At 32.7% G+C, this 23,496-nt stretch overlaps 1 protein-coding gene across 3 annotated transcripts in view; it reads left to right on the top strand.

The window, feature by feature from the left end:
* The window catches only part of LOC132951621 (complexin), a 218,629-nt gene that overhangs the window by 84,818 nt on the left and 110,315 nt on the right, over positions 1–23,496 (top strand). For all 3 annotated transcript variants that reach the window (XM_061023435.1, XM_061023436.1, XM_061023434.1), the window contains exon 4: positions 8,130–8,199. In XM_061023435.1, coding sequence (XP_060879418.1) covers positions 8,145–8,199 — 55 coding nt within the window. In that variant the 5' untranslated portion in view covers positions 8,130–8,144. The remainder of the gene's footprint in view (positions 1–8,129; positions 8,200–23,496) is intronic.

The following is a 23,496-nucleotide window of genomic DNA, read 5'->3' as shown; positions in this document are numbered from 1 at the left end:
ATCGTGTAGCATTGAACATTAAATAAATTTTAAAAGAAAAACCTTTTCAATTAAAAATAGCGTAAGACTGTGTATTTGGCTTAGGGGTATAAAATATTGTTTATTGTTTTACTTAATGTGTTCGTGGTCATCATTCTTTCATAATGTTGCGTGCATAAAATTGATTAAAACAGCTGAATGAACTAACTTCGACATATTATTAAACAATTATAAATGGAATATTAATTGTTGTTGTGTTTACTTCAAGAAATAATACAGTACAGATACTATTCATTTTATTTTTAGTTGTTAAAATATATGTCAATATATTAAGCTAAACTTGAAGTCTGGAAAAAGTGTTCTCAATTTACATTAATAATTAATTTCGTTTGACATGTTAATTACTATCCATTCGTGTTTTATTGTATTTGGCATCTGCTGTTTGGAAATCTTGGATACCATTCGGGAAACTTGTTTTATAAAGTTTGAAAACTTTTTAAAAGTCCGTGGTTTATTCACTTTACAATCAATGGTGTTTACGTTTTTTGTACGGTTGCACAATAATTCATAATTTTTTTTAATCAAGCAAATACATATTAAATTAAAAATTGTTTATGACAAATTCAGACATGCTAACTGTCGTCTAAAGTCAAGTTGACATTATTATTAATTTAATAAACTATTAAACTTAAAAGTAACGTGATTTGGATTAATTTACTTCATAAATCGTAATGTATGTAGTTTTATTGTCGTATAAACGGAATTTAATAATAATATAATATTGTGATATTTTGTAGACACGTATTAATTATCTCTGACAATATCCGTATTATGGGACACACGCCTGTAGTCGTGGATGTCAAAAGTGAAAAATATATGTGAAGTATTATATTTTAAGTATTGCGTCATCACTGGTTATCAATTAATGATATATAATTCACCTGCATTGAATTATAATAATCGGTTTAGAATTTAAATTATTTTACGTCCCAAACCTTGGTCAACTTGTGGAAAACGAATCGAAGGCCTATAGTACATCAAACAATTTTTTTACAACAGTGATGATATAAACAGGTACAATATGTACTAAGTTAGTGATCAAAATACAATTTATAGAGTGGATATAGATTTTTTTTTAAATTATCCCCGAGAACGACTATGAGACTTAAAGATAAAGTTTTAAATATTATATTATTATAATATCGTAATAATATTGACCCAGGTAATGAGATATATTTGACACGTTTTACCACGATAGGGTTTCGACTATAATAAAAATATATATATATCGTCAAAGTTCTGAGCATTGAAAATATTTTGAATCGATGTCACGGACTCGAAAATGTCGTGACTCGTGATGCGTATAGTGACGTGGTGTAGACTTTTTTTTCAAAACTATTATGTTTTAATCTATTTTATTCGACAAACTATATACATCGCTGCCAATATCGTTATAGTCACCGTGCGCTGGTCAATAGATGTGAATCACGGGAATGAATAATTTACGAGCCACCAGCCAGCGCTGTATTATATAGACACGTGGTTCGTCAATTATTTTGGGCGTCGATAAAATGTAAAAATAAATGAAAACTAAAACTAAAACACTATATTATAGCGACGAGCATTATAGTTTCGGAAGAACTTATTATTTTGACAATACTTACTGAAATCGTGACGTACGTGCGTTACATACAAATATCCGCATTCGTCCCGATCCGCGATCGTTAAGTATAATAATATTATTATTATGTCGTAACAACGATGGCACGCTCGCATAACTGGCGGGTGAGGGACGGAGAAACTTCGAACGATGAACGGTCGACACGATTCGGTCAGGGTACCAAGAAGCGAATGGGACAAAATTTGTTTATTATATTTTATATTGTACCGGATGTCATGCTATCGTGGATATTATACGTATATTTCGCTGTACGATCGCACAATATTATTTTTAAATATCGCATGTTCGGTGGCAGCTGATACCACGCGGAGCGACGACGAATGGATTTCGTCAACGTTATTTGCGTACAATGCACACCCACGAGGGGGGGGGGGGCAACTAAACGAGGATTGGTGTACGGTTAACGGTGTGCGGGGTATGGTCGCGTAGAACACCCTCCACTCCTGCATGCCGAATACAGTCACGTATTTGTTTAGTTTTTTTTTAAAAAATTATATTAATCATTTTTAACATAAATTTAAAATTTGTATTCTATTAAACGAATCCTAGCTATTATGTATATCTAAGTGATTATTGAGATTAGAATTAAAAATATTTTTCTCACGCGTGATACTCACTGATACACATCGACAGCTTCACGCATATAATATTAGTGCAATTACTTCTACTAGTATTCATTGCAACGCGTCGCGACGGTTAAAATTACGAGAACGTTTAATATGCGATAGCAGCAAGCGTATTGTCTATCAGTCACTCCTAATTAATAGCCTTAATGAGCTTTTAAATGTAAGGATATGTAAATAAAAATGGCCGTTCTAAATTTCTAACTCTATAATACAACTATGTCATATTATAGTCGATGTAGTCGTATAATAATGATTACTGTCAAATGATAAAACATTTAAAAAAGAATTATATACTAACTATTATAATATTATACAAAGAGTAGTTATATTTTATTATGGTTAATTATAAAATTATTATTTTTCTCCATAGAATTTCAGGTTAGGTTAATTCCGTCTAGTATTCCTTGGATCGAACAGTATAGTTTTCGGTATAGGCGTTATTTCAAAAATCGTGATAAAAATTCTGTAAAAATATTTTATTTTTATTGAAAAAAATGTTTGAGAGTACTCACCTTTTCAAGCTGGTTTCCATTTTGTTTCCGTATAATGCATACACACTATCGTTATACCTGCAAATTATAATATTATAATCGTATATTATCGTCGGAGAATGGTACGTTTTCGTCTGCCTAGATACGGAGTACCGTCATAGTGAGCTTGACACGTCGTGTTAGACTCGGGGTCGAGTTCATGGAATCACGCACGTGGGACGGACGGACGGTGAAAATTAAATAATAATAATGTACGGGCGTTTATTATAATATGAGGTCCGAGAAATGAAAATTCAAATACAGGACGACGTTTGGCGTGCGGAAAACGGTGGTATAATGTGTGCATAATGACGTCGCGGCGCGGTGGTGGAAAAGTGTCGGCTTAGAACGCCGCTGCAGTTTGATGTTATTAGTGGTAGAGGTTATGGTGGTCGTCATGGTTAGTATTATAATGTACATGTGTGTATGTGCGTGTCTGTGAGGTTTCTGATGGTGAGTTTGCATATTTGAATAATTTTCGAGCGATTCAGAGGACGTGTCTGTCTAACTGGCAATACAGCTAAATTCAACTATGCAAAATCGAAATCACGGCGTCCGGGTCAACGTTAGTATGGTTCGACGAAGCCGTTTCAATTATAAGACATAATAATAATATAGCGAATAATAATAATTAGTAAATGTAATAAGCGCTATAACAAATACCTATATATTCTGTTACTTTATTCGTCGTTAGATAATATGCAGTACCTATAATATATATATTTTTATAGAAAACAATGATTTCACGTCATTATTATCGAATATAACATTTCCTTATTCGAATCTTGTAATTCTTTAGGATATTTCCTCTCGAGATACAGCATCGTTCCGCGCTAGAAAAACTGCGTGAAATAAACGATTTCCCATTATAATATACTATTTATACTGTTGGCCGAAACCAAATAGGAAAATAGACAAACAGTCGCGACTCACGAACCCCATCGTAATGGACAACTATAGCATATTTCACACTCATCGATAATATTATAATATCGTCCGACGACGACGACGGGGCTAACCGATATCATATTATGATATTATATTTCCTTCGCGGGTAAATCGCCTCCGTCGTATTAATATGACGTATCTCCGTCGTAGATAGGTATGTAATGAAATTGATATAATATTATATAATGCGATTTCGATGTAAAACCATCAAACTTTCGGCCACCGCGCTCCATAATATGCGTCGGTATAATAATATGTACAGTCGCAATAATATAATGCTCACTCGTATATAATAGTATAATATACTGTATATTGTCGTCGCGGCGGAAATGTTAATATCGTTTCGTTCGCCCTTCGGGGCAGATTTTCGTGTGCGATGCATCTACACACAATGCGCAAGTTTCGTGTGTGATATAACGTACGAGTTATATAATAATAATAATATATAATATAATATGAAATATTATAATAACACACTATCCCGACCACTCTATTCGTACACAGACTATATAATAATATAATATAATACACCAACCGTGTGTGTGTGAGTGTTAAAGTGTACAATATTTATATATATAATATGGTAACTACCGGCGGACATGAAAGTGTGCGGACCATATTTCACGGTGAAACTTTGCAAACGTATTTTATTCAGCCCACCCCCGCGCCCTCGACACTCGCCCCCGCCGCAGACAGATAATCCCGTTTGGCTTATCTTTCCCACTCTCGCCTAAATAATATGTGCACACACGAGTGAATAATACGTATATAGTATGATATGTGTGAGGTGTGCTCGGTCGGCCGAGAGAGACAGCCCGTCAACGATTTTGACACGAGAAAGGACACGGCGGCTCCGGTGGCAGACGACGAAGCGATGGTTGCGGGGTGTATGAGTGTGAGAGATAGAGATAGAGAGACAGACAAAGAGAGAGACAGATTGAGATACAAAAACTCTTTTGAGAAAGTAAAAACACTGACCGACCCTTTGCGAACGCCGCGTACACGTCAGTCAGTGTCGGAATGACTGTACAACAACTGCAGCAGCAGCGCTCTGTTTTTAGACGGCCGCATCACCGCCACGCCGTTCTTCCGGAAAACGTCTTAAATCCCTTAATAATTATTTTTGTTCGGGTGGTGTATGCTGCACGTTTAACGTCGTTTCGGTTACATGATGCAATATAATATATATATATACGATTTATGAAATAAAAATAATAATGTGCGTATGTACGACGACGTAGAATCTCGGAGCTGACGTACGTTCAACCGCCGTCGTCACTTACCCTCGAAACTCGCGCGCGTTAAACCCACCTCAAGACGTCACGGTAAACATCTTTCGTGTATAAAATATTATATCCATCATCTTCATCTCGGACGAAACTCTTCCAGAGTAAAAAAAAAATAAATCTTTTAACGTTATTATATTTAATTACGGTCGGTTTAAAGCACGAGACGGCTACAGTAAATATTATATTAATATAATATAGTACCTATGTCCTATATACCTACTTATTATACCCGGTAGTATAATATACATGAAATACTAAACCAAGTTGTTATCGATAATATTCTCTAAATATTAAACACGTTTAATATTTTATTATTATCGATTTTTCTGTGCACGTTGACAGCATTTATGGAGGTCTGAATATGTGGCAATCGTCCAGGGAGACAATATTTTCATAATTATTATGTTGTGAATAATACTATAATTTATTATTTTAATAGAAAATGTTATCACAATATATGTATATTGTCATGACAGCGTGATAAACAAATTCACTTCTTAATAATCCTGAGTACACATAAACTTAAAATTGTTATAACTAATAAGTATTCGTATTATGTTATTATTTTATGGGTAATTAAATATGTCTTACTATGTGTACAGTTCATATTTAAAATATCCATTTAATAAATTTTTAAACAGATAGATTTAAAATAAATCGAAATGAATAGATAAAGGAGATCACGTGGAGGATTAGTGGGAGGGGGCAAAATTGTTTTTCCTCGAGCGAAAAATACAGTAAATATATGGCACTTTACAATCCTACAATCCTGTTGATTCAATATCGAACGTGCAATGTATATAATACGATGTACTAAACGTCTCAATTTCAATGGATCTATAATATTATTTGTGTACTTATATAAGTATGGAAAATCATATCTCATAAAGTATATTATATTGAATAGCTTATTTACTCAAAGATATATCAAATGATTCGTTTGAAATAGACGCACTGAATATCAACTGTCTTTCTATAGAGTTTATTTATGGACTAATTAAATTCTATATTATTATACCGTCTACGGTCTTATAAACTTACGCTCTAACAAATCTCAAATGTATTGGTTTTATCGAATCTATGCAGGTCTGCCTTATTAAAACGATAAAGGAATATAATATATATTATTATACTATATTTATCAATAATATATTTTGACATTTATATTTTTCAACCTCAGATAATATACATAATGTATTTATATGTCACTGTGACTGAGGTGCAATTAGTATTTTCATCGATAGTTTTCAATATAAAATATTATTATTATAAATTTTAGATTCTGAGAGGAGTGATGACTGTATTGATTTTACAATGATGTATGTTTTTGTGTCTGTCATCTTCACGTTTTGAATGATCCAATTTTTTACTACAACATCTTTTCTAGAGAGAAATTTAAAGCTCGTACCTACTTTGGGGGGGTCAAAAGTAAAAACAAACAAAAATTAATGATTTAATCTCAAAAACTGAGATTATTATAATATAATATTGAATTTTTTTTTATGTATATCTAAATTTGAAAATTTAATACAAGATTCACCATAAGTTTTCCTAAAGTTGGCAAAAAAAAGTTTACCGGATTAAAATAGATTTTTTTTGAGCGTTTGTAGTTAGACGTTATATCTAATTCACCAGTAAATTAACAAATCCTCATGGAAAGATTTTCTCATTTTAGAAATTGATTCCATAAGAACTGAACATTTTTATCAAATGTTTATTTTATTATTTTCTATACAATATGTTGGCTCGTTTTGAGTATATTTTTAAATTTTTTTCCATAAATGTCAATACAATTATTGTTTAAATTTTTGGTTCAAAAAGCTTGAAAAATTAATATAAGGTTCCTCATAAGTAGTTATAATAGAAGTTAAGAAACGTTAAAGATCTATAAACTTAGTTTTTTTTTTAAATATTTAAAATAAAAATTTAGACAAGATTTATCGAAATTTCAAATTTTCAAATTTGTTTATAGTTAAAAAATTATTAAATGTTGAATTTTAATAGCTAAGAACTGAAAATTTATAAGAAGGATTCTTATAAATAGTTAATAATGTAACCAAAAACATATATATATATACACAGTTCTTTTTTACAAACATTTTAAGTTTGAATTTGGACGAAATTACATATTAAAACCAAGAATAACGGTTTTAGTTATTTTGTTGTAATTTAAAAAAAATATTATTCGTGGGTATATGTAACTTTTAGCTTATTTTATTATATTTTATACACACAATGAAATTTTTAAATGCAATTTTTTTTGGCAAAAACGAATTTAATCTACTGATGTCTAGAAGAAAAATAAATTACTTAAATCACAATAATATCACCAAATATACTTAGTAATATTATAGACTGACAGTCCATCTTCGCTCTGAATCGGTTTTCGTATACAACGATTTAACACATCTTCCACAGTAAATCTCTGATACCATGTACAGCAGAGGGTTACCACTAATTTTTATTTTTTATTTAAAATAATAATAACTACGATAGTACGATCGATAAATTAATCATAGCACAATAGGTAAATTAGACGAACAATGAACAGAAATAAGTACATACATGAAGACATGGGAGAGAGAATTAACTATAATTATATTATGTTTGTTAAGTAATTTATTATAATTTATTGTGTTCAATTTGATTTGTTCCACGTTCGTGTTCTATGTGGCACAAAGCATACACAATACTAATTGTTTGTATCACACGAAAACGTGTACATTTGTATTTTATTTTATGTTCAATATATGCATATGACATCATAAAATTGAGCTATTTACGATATAAAATTATTATTTTTATTTCGGTATTTATTAAATTACCTTTTATTTAGAGTGGTTGAGTAGTTACGTTGTATTTTTATTCTGATAAAGATGTGTTTTATTTATTTTACTTAGGCTTTTTAAAATCGTAATTTGACTTACTTTATGTTGCATTGTTATAAGAAAATAACTATAAACGTTTGAATTCACTGAATGAGCAAAATAACCTACGATGATCGACATAGTGTGAAATCGATTTTGTTATAATTTTTTTCCAAGTACTTAACAGATTATTTTATCTTTTGTTACAGAAGCATTGAAGCATAATGGCGGCTTTTGTGGCAAAGCAAGTGGTCGGAAACAAATTAAACGCCGTAAAAGGTACGCATTTATGTTATAACTTATAATATTATTTTATAAGTCTTACCTCTTTGACATAATTCGAAACGTAATATAATTCATTTACTTTTTTTGGTACAATGAACACTTTTTAAAAATAATTGTGACGATGTGCGCCCAAGTGACAAAAACTTTAATATAATATAAGTACACAATGTAGCTAAGATGGTGATATTAAATATCAATATTTGAAAGTCACTCACTTGCTCATGAGAAAAGTTCTACTGAATTGTTTTAGTAATGTGTAAAAGTTTCACTAGGTAGGTAGGTAGGCAGGTAGGATTGTAAACGCTGCAAACAAAGAGTGAATAGTTGATAATCAAAATGGTTAGATATTATGCTCTAGAGAATTTCGAAAAAGTTACTGAATTTAAAATACTATTAACTTTTGTCGGCCTCGAGACAACACTGTCGCCGTGGTGAAACGAATGTGAAGGCACCCAAAATTCCTAGGAGACCCGGGCTTCTTTACATATTATTATTTTTTCAAAATAAAAACCTAAGAAAAACAAAACAAATACAACTTAAAAAATACGGCTTTCAAGCCATTTAATGCAATAAAAAAACACCGTCGCGTTTTTATATCTCTAAAAGTTGCAGTCGTTTGGAAGACTTTTTTTTTCACTCGATCCCCCAAAAAAACGGTATTTCCTAAATAAAAATATTGCGTTTTCCCCAAACAGGTCGAACGCATAAGTTTGTTTTTTTTCTTTTAAACTAGTTTTCATAAATCATTCGATTATAATATTTTAGTTGACCTGTTAATGATATAGCGGGTAACTGGTGAGTATATATCATCGTTTTGGTTTCAGTCCATGCTTAAACCACGGCAACGCGATGTGATCTATAAAATATGGATTTTGTTTATTTTAATAATAAATGTTATACACTGTAAATAAAATTAAAGAATATATTTTCAGTTTATTTCATAATGTTTAATAGCATCGTCTAAAAATGCATGGATATTATATAGAAAAAGATACAATTTATTTTTTAATTTGAATATTGCATGTAAGTTTGTAACTCTGAACAGCGTTGATGTATATTATTGTGTACTTAAATAATATACAAAGTTTATTATTTTATTTAAATTGTTCCATTTTATGTTTTATTACTACTCGAATCTTGGATGTTAATCATTAGGAGAAATACAATTGTATTTTATTCTCCCTTTATAAAAAATACGTAACTACTAAAGTTAAATGGCTGTAATAAATAAAGTAATGTTTGTAAATCGTAATCGACAATATAATCGCATAATGTTTTCAGCAATAGTACCTTGTTATAAATTATAAAACCATTATTGTTTGAAAGTTCTGGTAAATACAATACAATACCTGCGTATTGACCTACCTATGGAATATGTGTATGTATGATCAATAATACACGTCCTATAGAGCGCGGACTACAGTGAATAAATAATAATAAAATGGTTTTACAATATTCATAGGCATTTATAAGATTTTGAATAACGGAATTTTTACCTAATGTCTAAACGAACGCGCACACTATGCCACGTTACGATATCATTCCGGTCGGTTTAATATTACGACTCGTAAAACATGAAAATTCATACGTTTATGTACTATTATATTATATTATGGCGTTCAGGCTTTCAGGATGATACCAATTCTCGCAAACGTTCCAAATTAAATTACTAATAAACGAAAATCGTTATTATTCCTAGGCAGTAATTGGGCGACTTATGGTGGGAGGGGAGAGGCAAAGACTTATCAAATAATTCCCAATTCTCTAAAACTTTGGTATTTTCACTATCGACTAAAAATTTAATTTGCGTATTTAATATAATACTTAAACGATCTATCGTTGTTTAATAATTATTTATGTATTATGTTCTATTACTGTTTTTATTTTTATGCGTTGCATGCGTTCAAATTATGAAAAAATAAATCTCTCTGTGTATTATATGATCTACCGGTGAAGTCGACCTACACCCCTGTGGGGGTGGCATATGCCACAATATAATACTGATGTATATAATATATATTGTGTATGGCGTACCTTAAATACGTATTAACATTTTTTTTATAAAAGGTATTTCTGTAGTACCCGGTGGTTTTAAACAAAGTGGATTTCAATATTTCTGTGTCGAAATCCGACCAACGACCGCTTCTGGGTTGGTGGCAGTGCAGTGGGGAGATGAAAGTGGCTCGAGTAAGGAAATTGCACTCTGTGAAAACCCACAAACACACACACACACACACACACACACTCCTGTGATATATAATAATGGACTGTTATTGACCGACAGCAAGATAATGGTCGTCAAATTAGCTAGGCGCCACAGCAGGCTGCGCGACTATTGTTCGTTTCGTAAAAACACACATCGCGCCACGTTGGCGTCAACAGAAATCCAAAAAGCCGGCGAAGACACAGCTGGCCCGAATACTATCCGAATGGCCTTGCCGAAAAAAATAAATAAACACACATATACTTGTGTACATATATGAGTAATAATTTGTTCGCCCCCCCTCCCGTGCCCCATGTGCGCCCGTTTCGCTTTATGCACCGCAATAATAATAATGTATATATGTCTATCCAAACGCGAGGTTTCTACTCATTCTCGTTCTCGTTCTTATTATTATTTTCGCGAAATTCAATTTTACGCACACGCGGCCACCGTATATTTCTTTATTTTTTTCCTCCTGGTGCGCGCGTGTTGAAATCTCCTATTTTCTCAAAGCACCCAATAAAATAAATATACGACCTCGCCCCCGTGCCGCCGCTATTATACATATATTTTAAACCCATTGAGGTCGACATTATACCGAAGACGCTACTCCTAAAGCGGCATCCTACACACACACAAAAGCACAAATATTTATATCATACGCCGCCGTGCATGAGCCCCGTGAAGATTTAATAGTTCTCTGCTACAGCGCGTGTGCGGGCTCGAAATAATAATAATTTTTCCACCGCTGCTGCGAATAACGGGTTGTTTATCGTGGACGTCGAGACGATTAAGAACTCAAAAGTATATAGTAGCACACCACCGCTGCCGCCGTGACGTCGTCGTGTAATATACGCGATAATAATAATAATAATAATAATAATTTAACGTCGTTTTTTAATTACCGGCCGTCTCGGCCTCTTATTGTTTACTACGTGGCTATTATTCGCAGTTGCTTTCTGGCACGAACAGAGCGTTTTTACGTCGATCGCGTTTTCCGCGTGAAATCGCGATTCGCACTCGGCCTCCTTGTAGTAAAAACCTCTCGGGGTTATTATACCAGCCATTTTTCCGCACCCCGAAATTAGGTCGAGTCGACATTTTTATGAATTATTTCCTGAAGCCGTTTCATGGAATGTTTTTTTCTGCTGCCATATTCCTGTGCACCTGCCTGACGCCCCCCCCCCCTCCTCCTCAACACACACGGTATATGCGCTATTATTTATTATTTTAATATATATTTCCACCTTGTGTGCAGGTACGATTCAGGTTTATATATATATAGTGAATATTTTGACACGAAGGTGCAATTTTATTAAAGAACTCGCCAATTAATATCTAGCGTACACCCAGCGTATACACTTTGCGAGAGTTTTGCATGATTAAACGTTAACCCTTAATATAAGTACGCGTATAATAATTATATACTATAGCGGTGCACTGTATATAAAATATATATATATACACTGTTACTAGCAGTATAATATCTTTCAGTAGGTGTATAATGTATATATATAAAAATATATATTATCATATTATAGTAGTGCAGAAAATCAATACTTAAAAAGATTTAAACCAACTTATTTTACTTGTTTTTCATCGCGGTAATGGCATCTTGTACACGAATAAAAATCCGAGAGACAAGGACAGAGTTCCACTTTTCCATTGGAATTAAAGCCTGCGAACCGTTTAATCCTAACCGCGCACTTAATGTATGCAGTATGCACTTTGTTTATAGGTACTATAGATTTTGTTTCGATAAATTGCGGAATACTCGTTCCAGAATTACTACGCTATTTATTTATACGATTTTTTTTTCAACTCTCCGTATCGTAATTAAGTTTTAGCACGTCTTTTTTTCAACGAGTTCTTTGTACTACTTTTTTTTCAATCGAATAAACAAAATTGTTTAAAATTTTCGGTCAAACCCGAAATATACAGCAGTCTTGTTTTTTAAAAAAAATTTTAAATGGTTATTCGAAATCAATACAATTTATCATTTATGATAATAAATTATTGCCTATATTCATTCACATAGGAATATAGTATTTAAGCTACTACGAATTAATGGCACATTGGCGTTTGATAATATATATGAGTCAATCTCCTGAGTACATTTCTTTCACTCTTCGTCTCTACGTGATTATAACAATTTTTAATATTTAAATAAATGAATATAAGTAACTATTTTATAATATGTATTAACATCGTAATATTATATAAAATATAACTGTTGAGATTGATTATTATGCCGTATAAAGGAAAATTTCAATGTAATTATTTAGGTCAGCCATAAAATAATTATAAATTTCCTCGATAAAAAAAGTCTGAAAAAGTTTATTTTTACACAACCAAATTGAAAAAAAAATAGTTTTATAATATTTTACTAGGTTTTATAATAATCATATTTTACCACATACTTTAGTATGCGTTTATTGATTTTAATTTCATAACACTGCAGTGTTAACTTTTTATGTCCCGATCCCTGATGGGCGAATGAAGCCAAACAACGTAATATTAACCTACCGCCTTGTAATTGATTTTTCCGTTTATTTATCAATTGAATGTTTTCAGGAACAATAATAAGTACTATATCTTGCATAAAAAATGTTGAAAAGGGACATTTTTACATCACAATAATATTTTGTTTTTTTTGAAAAACAGCACTCAGTTACATCGCCAAGAAGATACTAGAGCACGATATTATTTTATTTTATATAAAATACATACAACGCATTGAATTATGCAACGCTACGTGATATGATGTATAATATAATATTTTATTTTTTTTCGACTGTCTGCACTTCCCCCCTTCACCTTTTCTCGCTCACTCTCTGTCCTTATATAAATATATATACAGTATGTGTTTTTTTTAGTAATTTTACGCAAAAGTTACTTCTATTTCATGTTTTCTTCTTTATATACGAGGGATGCGAATAAATGTTTATTTTATGCGCTTTTGGATGAGTTGCGTACACAATATTATGATATATATTATATATATAATATGTATTATGTAATAATATATATATCTTATATATCCGTCTTCGTCGTTTACGCGTATTGAACTTTGAACGGTAGTCGTACGACGACTGTGTCTTAACGATCACGTCGTAAAACTATATAGGATAAGGTGGGAAGAACAGTGAGTATGTGTGTGTGCGCGTTATAAATATATAGAGAGAAAGAGAGAGAGAGAGAGAGAGAGAGAGAGAGAGAGAGAGAGTTCGATTTCGGATTATCGCTGTGCGCGTGGATGTTTAGGTATATATTATTTGTTTACTGGCCGGAGTGGATATATATATATAATTCATGACGTATACATTGTACCTACATTTAATATATCGTTTAGAAAGGAATAACAAGACTCGGAGTTAATTTCCAGCTGTTTCGAACGACTATACAATGTGTGTTTATAGGGTTTTATACTGCAGCTATATAGCGGAATAAAGACTTGTGTCATATATACTACGGTACACATTTTCATTTCAGTCCGATGTATACGAGGTATATTACCGTCCTATAAGAGCGTATAACGCGGTGAAATAAAATATATAATACGCATTTCACTGGTTACCCAACGTAATAATATATAATAATAATAATATATTATACCGTCATACTGTGCGGCATATTAACGACTGAAGACTGTTTGCAATAAAGCAAAATAAACATTACTGTCACCGTAGTACAGTCGCTGTAAAAATAGAATAAATAATATATTTAAAATTTAAAATGTAAAAAAATATTATTCCTTCTAAAAGAAAATAAAGAATATACAATTATTAACCTGATATCGACTTGTTCGTTTTTCTACCAGTTTAAAATCATCACAATAATTAATAGTACGAATAAAATAAATAAAAAAATATAGTGAAATTATAGAAGTTTATAAAGTTTTAAACGTTAAACCAAAAAAAGTATAATTTAAGCATAGATGCACTCATAGTTCTATTAAAGCCACATATTAAGTACTAATATTTTTAATTATTTATTATTTTATTTATTAAATAAAAACAGACTTTTAGTCTGGTAAACTTTCTAAACTTAAAAATAAACTTGATTAACTTTTAAATTTAAGTACATTATTTTTGGCAGGAAACTTTTTAAGAGAACTACATTTAAAAATTCAGTTTTTTTATTTAGTTAGTCGTAGACCGTAAGAAAAACTGAAAATAAATATATGTATATTGTATTTTGTATGTATAATAAGTAGTTTTGTTTAATTTTGTCTTTGTTCCATGAAAAATTGTTTTAATAACAGAAACAATTACTTGACAAAAAACATAAAATTCGTATTTTTAGAGATTCTCGTACAAAGTTTTGTTTACATGTTTAAATTAAAAAATAAATAAATCTTCTCTCTTAAACGGGGAAAAAATAAATTTAATTTACTTCAAAGTTAAAACGAATAATCCGTTTCCAAAATGTTATAATTTCGTGAGAAATAAAATCAAGCTACTAAATTTTCTTGTGCTTATCTTGTAAATAATAAAAAAAAATTAGAAGGGAAAGGTGGATGACGTCATGACAATCAATTATACGTGGTAGTCCTACAGCGAAAAATAAAATATGTATAATTTATCGTCATCGGCGTATTAGTATGGGTAGTACTAGTGTTATTATATTGCCTATACTATCCTCGCGACTCGTCAAAGTAAGCTGCACACGATATCATTTCAGAAATTCAGTGTGATCCAAACTGATTTAAAATTTATTTTATATATTTGTACATGTCTATTCTCGCACTGTATTGGTTGTTGTCGGTGCACCTCGTCAATCTTACGACGTAGCCATACAATATACATTATACGTACCCATACACTGATTATGGTTATCGCGCGGGCTGTCAGTTACGCGTTCGTCGCCGGAGCGTGTTCGACGACGCGTCACACACCGCGTTGGTCGACCGGGTAAAAATAATAAACTATACTTCGTAAAAACGTTTCACGCCGAACACACGACTCCGTTTAACCGCGGTACAAAGTCGATGGTTGTATGAACAGAATCGTTTATTCGTTCTCCCTGTCATCCGGCACACGACGCGTGTATATTTATACCGATCTGACGGCTGATCCTCACCCCCTTGCTGCACACGACGAACAATTGACTATAACCCTCCCGGACGATCGTAAAAGCCGACTCAAAAGTCTTATATATATATTATATTCAAGACGTATGCGTTCGAGTGGAAATAATTCCAATTATAGGTTCATAATGGAACGGAAAGTCGCGGTATATTATGGTAAGGCGTACGCGTGGTGCCCTCCAAGTCTACAACTATATACTGGTTAACCAAATACGACGTAATAATACATGTACGACATAATAGGCACACGATTAGGGTCCCGTCAAATGCATCGACAAAAGTTCACAGATCTCTTGAATGGTATATACCTACGTCAAAAGTGTAAAGTATGGTTTTATTTTTCACGCGTATAAAATTTTATATTTTCAACATTTCGAATAAAATAATGTAATAACAATATTCAATGAGATTTTGTATACTATTTTAATATAATATTATATGGGGTTGAGTGGACATTTTAAATGTATTAATATAAAAAAAAATATCATTATAAAATCATTATGATGTTATATATCGTATACACAAACATAAATATTATATATAATATTTAGCCATATTAAATCGTTTTTTTAATAGTTCATACTATACAATATTGCCCAAACAGTAATTATTAAGCTTGCCTAAACGCTTTTACAGATCAATTAAGGGGAAATCGAAACGCATGTTGTTATACCTACGTATCATCGTGTTGCAGTTGCGCGTATACCTTTAGGAACGAAACTCTTCCACAAACTGTATAATGCGCCTATACCAAATTAGTTGTAAGTCTCCAAAAAAAGTGCCGTCGACGAGTAGGTACACCGCAGATAACTAGGGCATCAAAACGGATGTAGGTCGGGAGCGAGTTGGACGATTTCATTGTAATATGTCGTCTTGGTAGATGGTTGGAGAAATTATCCGTATTGGTTTTTTTTCATTCTTTATTTCTACGTAGTTTAATATAACTTTATTCGCGCGTAAATTATATTATAAATTACACTATAAATCGTTTAACATCAGACTCGGGTTACCGTTTTGTTTTTTTTTGTTTTAATGTGTATACGTGATATATATATATTTATTGTGGAGCATAATTTGTGGATCGACCGAATTATTTGGCCGACGTTCAGGGCCCTCTTTGTTTTTTGGAACCGTATTGTTTTTTTTGCGTTTTGTTTTGTTATTTGATGTCATGTTGTCTAGAAGTCTTTTTGGCACGCGTTATATTTTATCGGCATTTGTATATGCATATAAAACGGAAGTTGAACATTTGAAGTAAAACAAATGACTCGTCTAATTTGTATAATATATTATTAACGACTTACGTATCCATAGTTTACCAAGTTACTATTCTTGGTATAAAATAATGTTCAAAATAGACAATCAATATTAAACACTCGTGTCGAATTCACAATTTATTATTATCATACCCTGAACCGATTTTCCGAGCCACGAAATGTTTTTTTTCGAAAATGTATAATACCGTCTTATAAGGTAGGTTACATATTCAATACAAGTTTTGCAAACGATTTACTCAACATTCTTGCAAAATAGTATCGAAAAACTAAAAACAAAATCGTTAGTTGATTGGCTGTAGATACTTGTGATGTGGGGAAGTAAATTAAACTCGACCGAAATAAACGATTATAACTTTTCATTATATACGTATATAATACGAGCATATTATATATAATACGTATATATTATGAGCAAGAGCTCATAAAATGTGTGATTTAAAGAAACATCAGCCACATAAACCATTCGTAAAATATAAACAAACGCGAGTCAATTATTAACTTATACAATACACTACCGCGGTGCTTCAATGCTGTTTTATATTTATGACATAATAATAATTACCCTGTACATAATGTCCCTATTTTCACTCAAATATTCCGATTAATAGGTATGTTTTTTTCATAACAATCGGCTCTGAGTTGTAAAAGATAAAAAGAATAAACTACGATTATAATAATATTATTTACACGCTTACAATAGCTTCTGATCCCCACTGTTACATAATGTACATTGGATAACATAATAATATAAAATATATCTTTTGAATTCATTCAAATCCATATAATATGCATGTAGGTGGTACGCGTTACTGACATCATTATATATTATTACTTTTTACGGATTTTTTTTATTTATATTTGTATTGTATACATCAATAAGTTCATTTGATAATTTGAGGTACCAATATATTATATATACATATATTGTAATTTATAATCATGCTCTAGTTCGATTTCACCCAAACAAAATTATTGAACTGTAAAACTAATCTTTAGACGGATAATGATAGTGCATTGCATATACGCTCTCTTTACAGAGATTATAATATTATATACCTACCATTGTACGTCCGTTTATTAAATCGTAACATTTCTGCACGTTTTTTGGAAACCATAAAACCTAACATTTTCGATCCGTAGTGGACCGTTATAACTGGTCCGGGACACGCGTTGTGCGCTCACACTGTCAGAACGCATAAACAATATTATACATTATGTGTTTATTTTACGCGTGCGTGTGCGTTTATAATAATATGTCATTGATAATAAATAATAACTTGTAGGTAAAACTAGAAATAACAATAATTGTGGTAATAATATTACTATACGAGTCCGGGTCAAAGAAAACGATGCTATTTTCTAACGAACGATATACATATTATGTAGTATTTGATACCTAAGTATACCAGCTATATTATGAATATTATTGTTGCGCCCGAGAAAAACGATTTTCTCTATTAAATTATGGCCAAAGTTTTTCGCACGCTTACACTGCATATTACAATATGTACACATTACTACTTCGTGGGAATCCTCGCGTCGGCACAATCTAAAATATTAAATAAACGAATATATTATTATTTCTACTTAATCGTGATTTATGGGTGACCGAAAAACTTTTGTAATAACATTTATACCCGTATACTTTCAAACGCACAAATACTTATATCGCTCGTTTGTGCGTGTGTGTGTACGCGTGTATGACACACGTGCATGTGAAAGTTCAGAGCTCCCTCGCGTTTCCGTCCGCGGGGTGCATAATCGAGTGTACTTTCGGAAGGTATTATATTATCTCTACTTGTAAACGTAAATATTTCGCTCTTCGTCAGGCGTTTGTTCCGCAATGATAATGATAATATTATGTCACATCTAGGTGGTGGACTGTCGCGATACGATTTAATATTTGTCGCAGAAACAGTTATAATATAATATACGTCGTAATAATATAGTGCCCTTTTATTACGATTTCGTTTCATCCCCGCCACTGCAGACGGTCACATAACAATTTGATGTGAACGTTTTAAACGGTCGTGTGGACGATATTTGCCATGCAAACGTTCGACGAACTGATAAAAACGCAATTCAAACAATATAATAATTCATCACTTTGCAGCAGTTTGTATAGCGATAGTCGAGCGCGCGCAACACTTTATTTGATTAATTTCTATTGTGCAGGAATCCGCATTGTATGCTGTTATTAAATTATTACAGATATGTTCGTTATTTGTCACGGATAATCGTGTAGACCACTGCTGCACCCCGTCCGCACGCAGTTGGTTGGTATAACGATGTCGACCGTCGCTATACTTCGTCATACGCCTCGGAATAGTATATTATATTGGAACTTTTGCAATTACATTTAACTGTAGTTGAACGCATTTTAATATAAATGCCATAATAATTTCAAAAATAGTAGGAAACGTTGAACGCATAATATACATTATGACGTGTGTAGGTATATAATTACGTATATATAGGTAATTCATTATTGTTGTAATAAAACTTGTTCCGTGTTCCGGACAGTAAAACTCCGTGAAATCGATTTGGAATCGAAAAATATTGGTTTTCAAAAATATTCTATAGGTACCTGTTCCGTTTTTCACCAACTATCCGTTAATGATATTAATATAAAATAATTTTGTGTGTCGTTCGCACGTCATTCGCTTTTGACTCGCCGTCGGCCCGACACTGAGATATGACATTTTCATGTTTCCGACGACGACTTTTCCAGTTGCTAATATTTACTAACGACGTTATATTATATTATATCACGTACATACCATGGTACAATAAAACATCATACCAGCTACCTAACAATATTATACTGAAGGAGGTTGATCCATTATTCGAAACACTTTAAGTCGCACGAGCTTAAGACCAATTTCAATAGGATTCTGAAATTGCATTACTGCCGAATAATTTAATAAACCATGGGTTTGGACCACAACGTGGCACGTGCACCGTTTTAAACGTGTATGTTATAATATGTGCAGTATACGTGTCAACATTCCATACATTGAAAATATGTGTGCACACTATTCGACGCAACATATATTATACCTATACTCTTCATTTTACGGGGTTTTCAAATTTTCGTGTCACACGATTGGTGAGCATTTTTCCCACCATATATTTTAAACGCCCTATATTATACAACGCTATTTACAATAACTATTCCCAAAGTTCATAATAATTTCGACATACTTTGTGGCAAAGGTCGTATAAAATATAACCAGGTGAAATAATATATTGGTATAAAATAATGTTCTACCGACGACTATATAAAACTGTATTAAATGTGCTACTAAAATGCACTATATCATAATGTTTGGCCACGTGCCTGCTTTTGAATGACTTCTGTGATATTATACAAGTGCGAGGTTATACTATATTCACGAATTTAACGTTTTTTTTATTTCTTGCGTTCCGTTAAAAAACAAAAATTGCCATCAAAAATGATCTAAAAACATTTCTTGATTGAATTGGAACAGATTTGCTTTTACAACTGATTTGCTTTTAAACATATTATTGTTTCTGTGAAATCGTTGATTGGTTATAGGTACTGTTATAGTTTCAAAAAGTGTAGGTATAGTTAAATCGAAATTGAGTCCAGATATAGAGTTATACGAACTTTAAAGATGTAATTTTTCGATTTACTTTGAAATGCGTTTTAATCTATTTTCTCTGAGCATAAGAATAAACTATACTAGTAATCGTATCGAAACTAATTTACAAACGCTGTTTTAACCTATCTACGTTTTGGATACGATTTATTTTTTTATTTCTCCAATTGCCAACAGCTTTGCTTTCATACTTAATTCACGATGCCAGACTACTATCCGGTCCCCATTCGAGTGAACCAATGCGAATGACACACGTGTCCGTGCCTCTATTTATCAAAATCATGACCTTGTAATATCGTTTAGCCATTATTATAGTATTTACTACTTCTATTACTACTATTACTACTACTTCTTGGTCGATACGTCTGGTGTAGTACTGCTTCTATAAATGATAAACAACAAATGAAAAAAAAATGGTAAAGTCGAATAATTTATTTACTGGATTAATATTTGTGTGCTCGACTTAATCCAATTTTTTTCGATTTCAGCAAAAAAAAGATTAAACGGCACAACTAACGACTGTAGCTTTTTGGAATACGTCCAAGCACGGAATGAATAAAGGTCAGGCTGAATATTGTCGCTAATATTCAAAACTCGTCTATTTTTACGCTTGTACAGCGAGTGATTCGTTAACATTATTTCGGTGGGACTTGTGTTGGATACTATAACACAATTATCATAACGGCCAGTCGAATATAATATATTACTTTATTTTGTTTGATGTTCGGGCTGAGGACTAAAGTTGAATAAATTTAAATAGAATATTACTTTTAATACTTACCCTGATATTTAGTTATCAGGGTATAAATGATATGAGTTTAATATAAAGATAATGGAAAGTAGCTGTATAACAATTATTTAGATAAGTCAAAACCGTAGGAATGATAGTCTACTCTTTTTTAACATAAATATGTTTTTGGGCTGGGTACAGATATTTTTATTTTCTAACCAATTATACGTAACGCTTTGCTTATGACTATAAAAACGAATAAAATGTAAAAATTTCCTAATTTCCACCATATTTCCACATAATATAGAATTAATGATTACTTATATTAATAAATATTTATGATTCTTACATTTTCTTTGAAGCGGAAAATATCAAGTAGCGTGCTACGTTTGTCAATACACCACTTTTTTTTAATGATATGTCGGTCGACATTTGCCAGATGCGTGTATTAATTAATATTATATAAAATTACATTACATTACTACGATTCAGGTACGAAATTATTTTCTTTCCAACAATACAAGATCGGAGACGATATTTTAATATTATATCATTTAATGAGCTTTTATAATATCGACTTATAATAATGACCTAAGAAGATAAATACCAATCTATATACATTTATCCAGCCATTCAACGATAATTATTGTTAAGAGAGTAAAATAGAAAAACTCGTAGCTATAATAAATCGTCTTACGATATTGTCTAATGTACACATACATTTAAGTACAATGTGACTTATAATCGTTTGGTGTGCGTTTTTAACTGCAGCCCTACCTGCAGCCTACGTATAATAGCAATAATAATAATAATAATAATAATAATAATAATAGAGCTCAAAAGCTCAAAAGCTCACGGTTACTCTCGGTGGCAGTGCCATCGTTAGCTTCGAGGGGTTGTTTCGCAGGGGCGAGGACGCGTGCGTGATGGTGCGGGTGGGGGCGCGGAGGTAATCAAAAATCTAAAGCTCGATCGCACATAACGATTACTGCAGTATTGGCACTAGCCGGTCGGTCGGTCGTCGTCGTCCTCACTGTTATCGGTTGGCATATAATAATAATATAATATTTTGTGTTATTTCTCGACCTGCACTTCCGCGGTGCTTGGCAATTTTCACCTCGTGCACCGTTCGAATCAGCCGCGTAGAACGCCCGAACCCCTCTGTCGAACCACTCCACACTCCCTCGCACACAAACACGCGTTTCATACTTGCATACGTATGTACTAACGAGATATTTTGGTATTGCCATTCGACTATGGTGGGGTTACCGCGGTCGTGTGTACCGTCCGCGAATATTTAGGTATGCACTACGGAATTATATGTGTGTCGTGCGCGTGCGTGATGCGAGTCCGTATATCATGGGTATATCTATGCGTGCGCGTGTGTTGCCGCCGTTTCGGCGAGGGCTTCGGTATTTGGGGGTTCGTGATATTTCAGTTTTTATGTGTCCCGTGGGGCACGGTGAAAAGCCGTCAAACGGTTTGCTCGGAACTCGCGCGCGACGCCGTTGTATGTCCGTCCCTCTCGCCTACGTCGCTCGACGTATGTATCGCTTATATGTACCGCGATGGTATTGCAGCTTGGGGCTCGAACTCATTTGTAGCCACCCTTGATGTTGTAAGTGGGGGGGGGGGGGAGAGAATTTCGTTTAGAGCATTTTTTTCGTGTTTAGTTTTTGGATAGGTAAAAAACTTCATTTTTATCTCGTTCCACTATACTCACGCGTTCAAAACACTCGACGTCTGAAGGGCAGAAGAAAAATAAACCTAAAGATTCAAGGTCCCTTCTGCTGTGTATATTTTATAGATTGTAGTCGGTGTTTTACGATCCGCATCCGGGTGGGGTCGCAGTTAGATGACACTGACTTGGTCGTTTTTTTTCAAAACTCTATCCTCTTGTCGTAATTATACTCTCTCTCTCCGTTTTTCTCTCTTTCCCTCTCGAAAAAATACGTGTACACGGCGTGTAATGAGTATGAAAGACACACTTTTAAACGACATGTTGTGCAGTGCGAATTCACGCCCCTGTGTTGGCAGTGCTGCCACCACTACCGTGTTTGTGCCTCGATTATTACGACGATGGTTCAAAGTCACTTCCGGCGTTTATATATTATTATCGTCGTCATTATAGCATATTGTTGTGGCGTATGCGTAATAACTGTGTGTAAGTGTGTGTGTATGAATATTATAATTTATTACCACCGTTGGAAGATTAAGGATTCACACTTTAAACGTTAATCTGAACCGATAATATTTTACAGCTCACATAAATCGTAGTGCAAACTAAAACGAAATGTATACAATTACTCAGTTTGCATGCTTATGAACATGTTGCATTAATTTTACTCGTAAAGTATAATGTTATAAAC

The sequence above is a fragment of the Metopolophium dirhodum genome, chromosome 9 (assembly GCF_019925205.1).
Source record: "Metopolophium dirhodum isolate CAU chromosome 9, ASM1992520v1, whole genome shotgun sequence".
Taxonomy (NCBI): Eukaryota; Metazoa; Arthropoda; class Insecta; order Hemiptera; family Aphididae; genus Metopolophium; species Metopolophium dirhodum.
The sequence above is the reverse complement of the archived record's forward strand: the minus strand, read 5'-3'. Positions and strand labels throughout refer to the sequence as shown.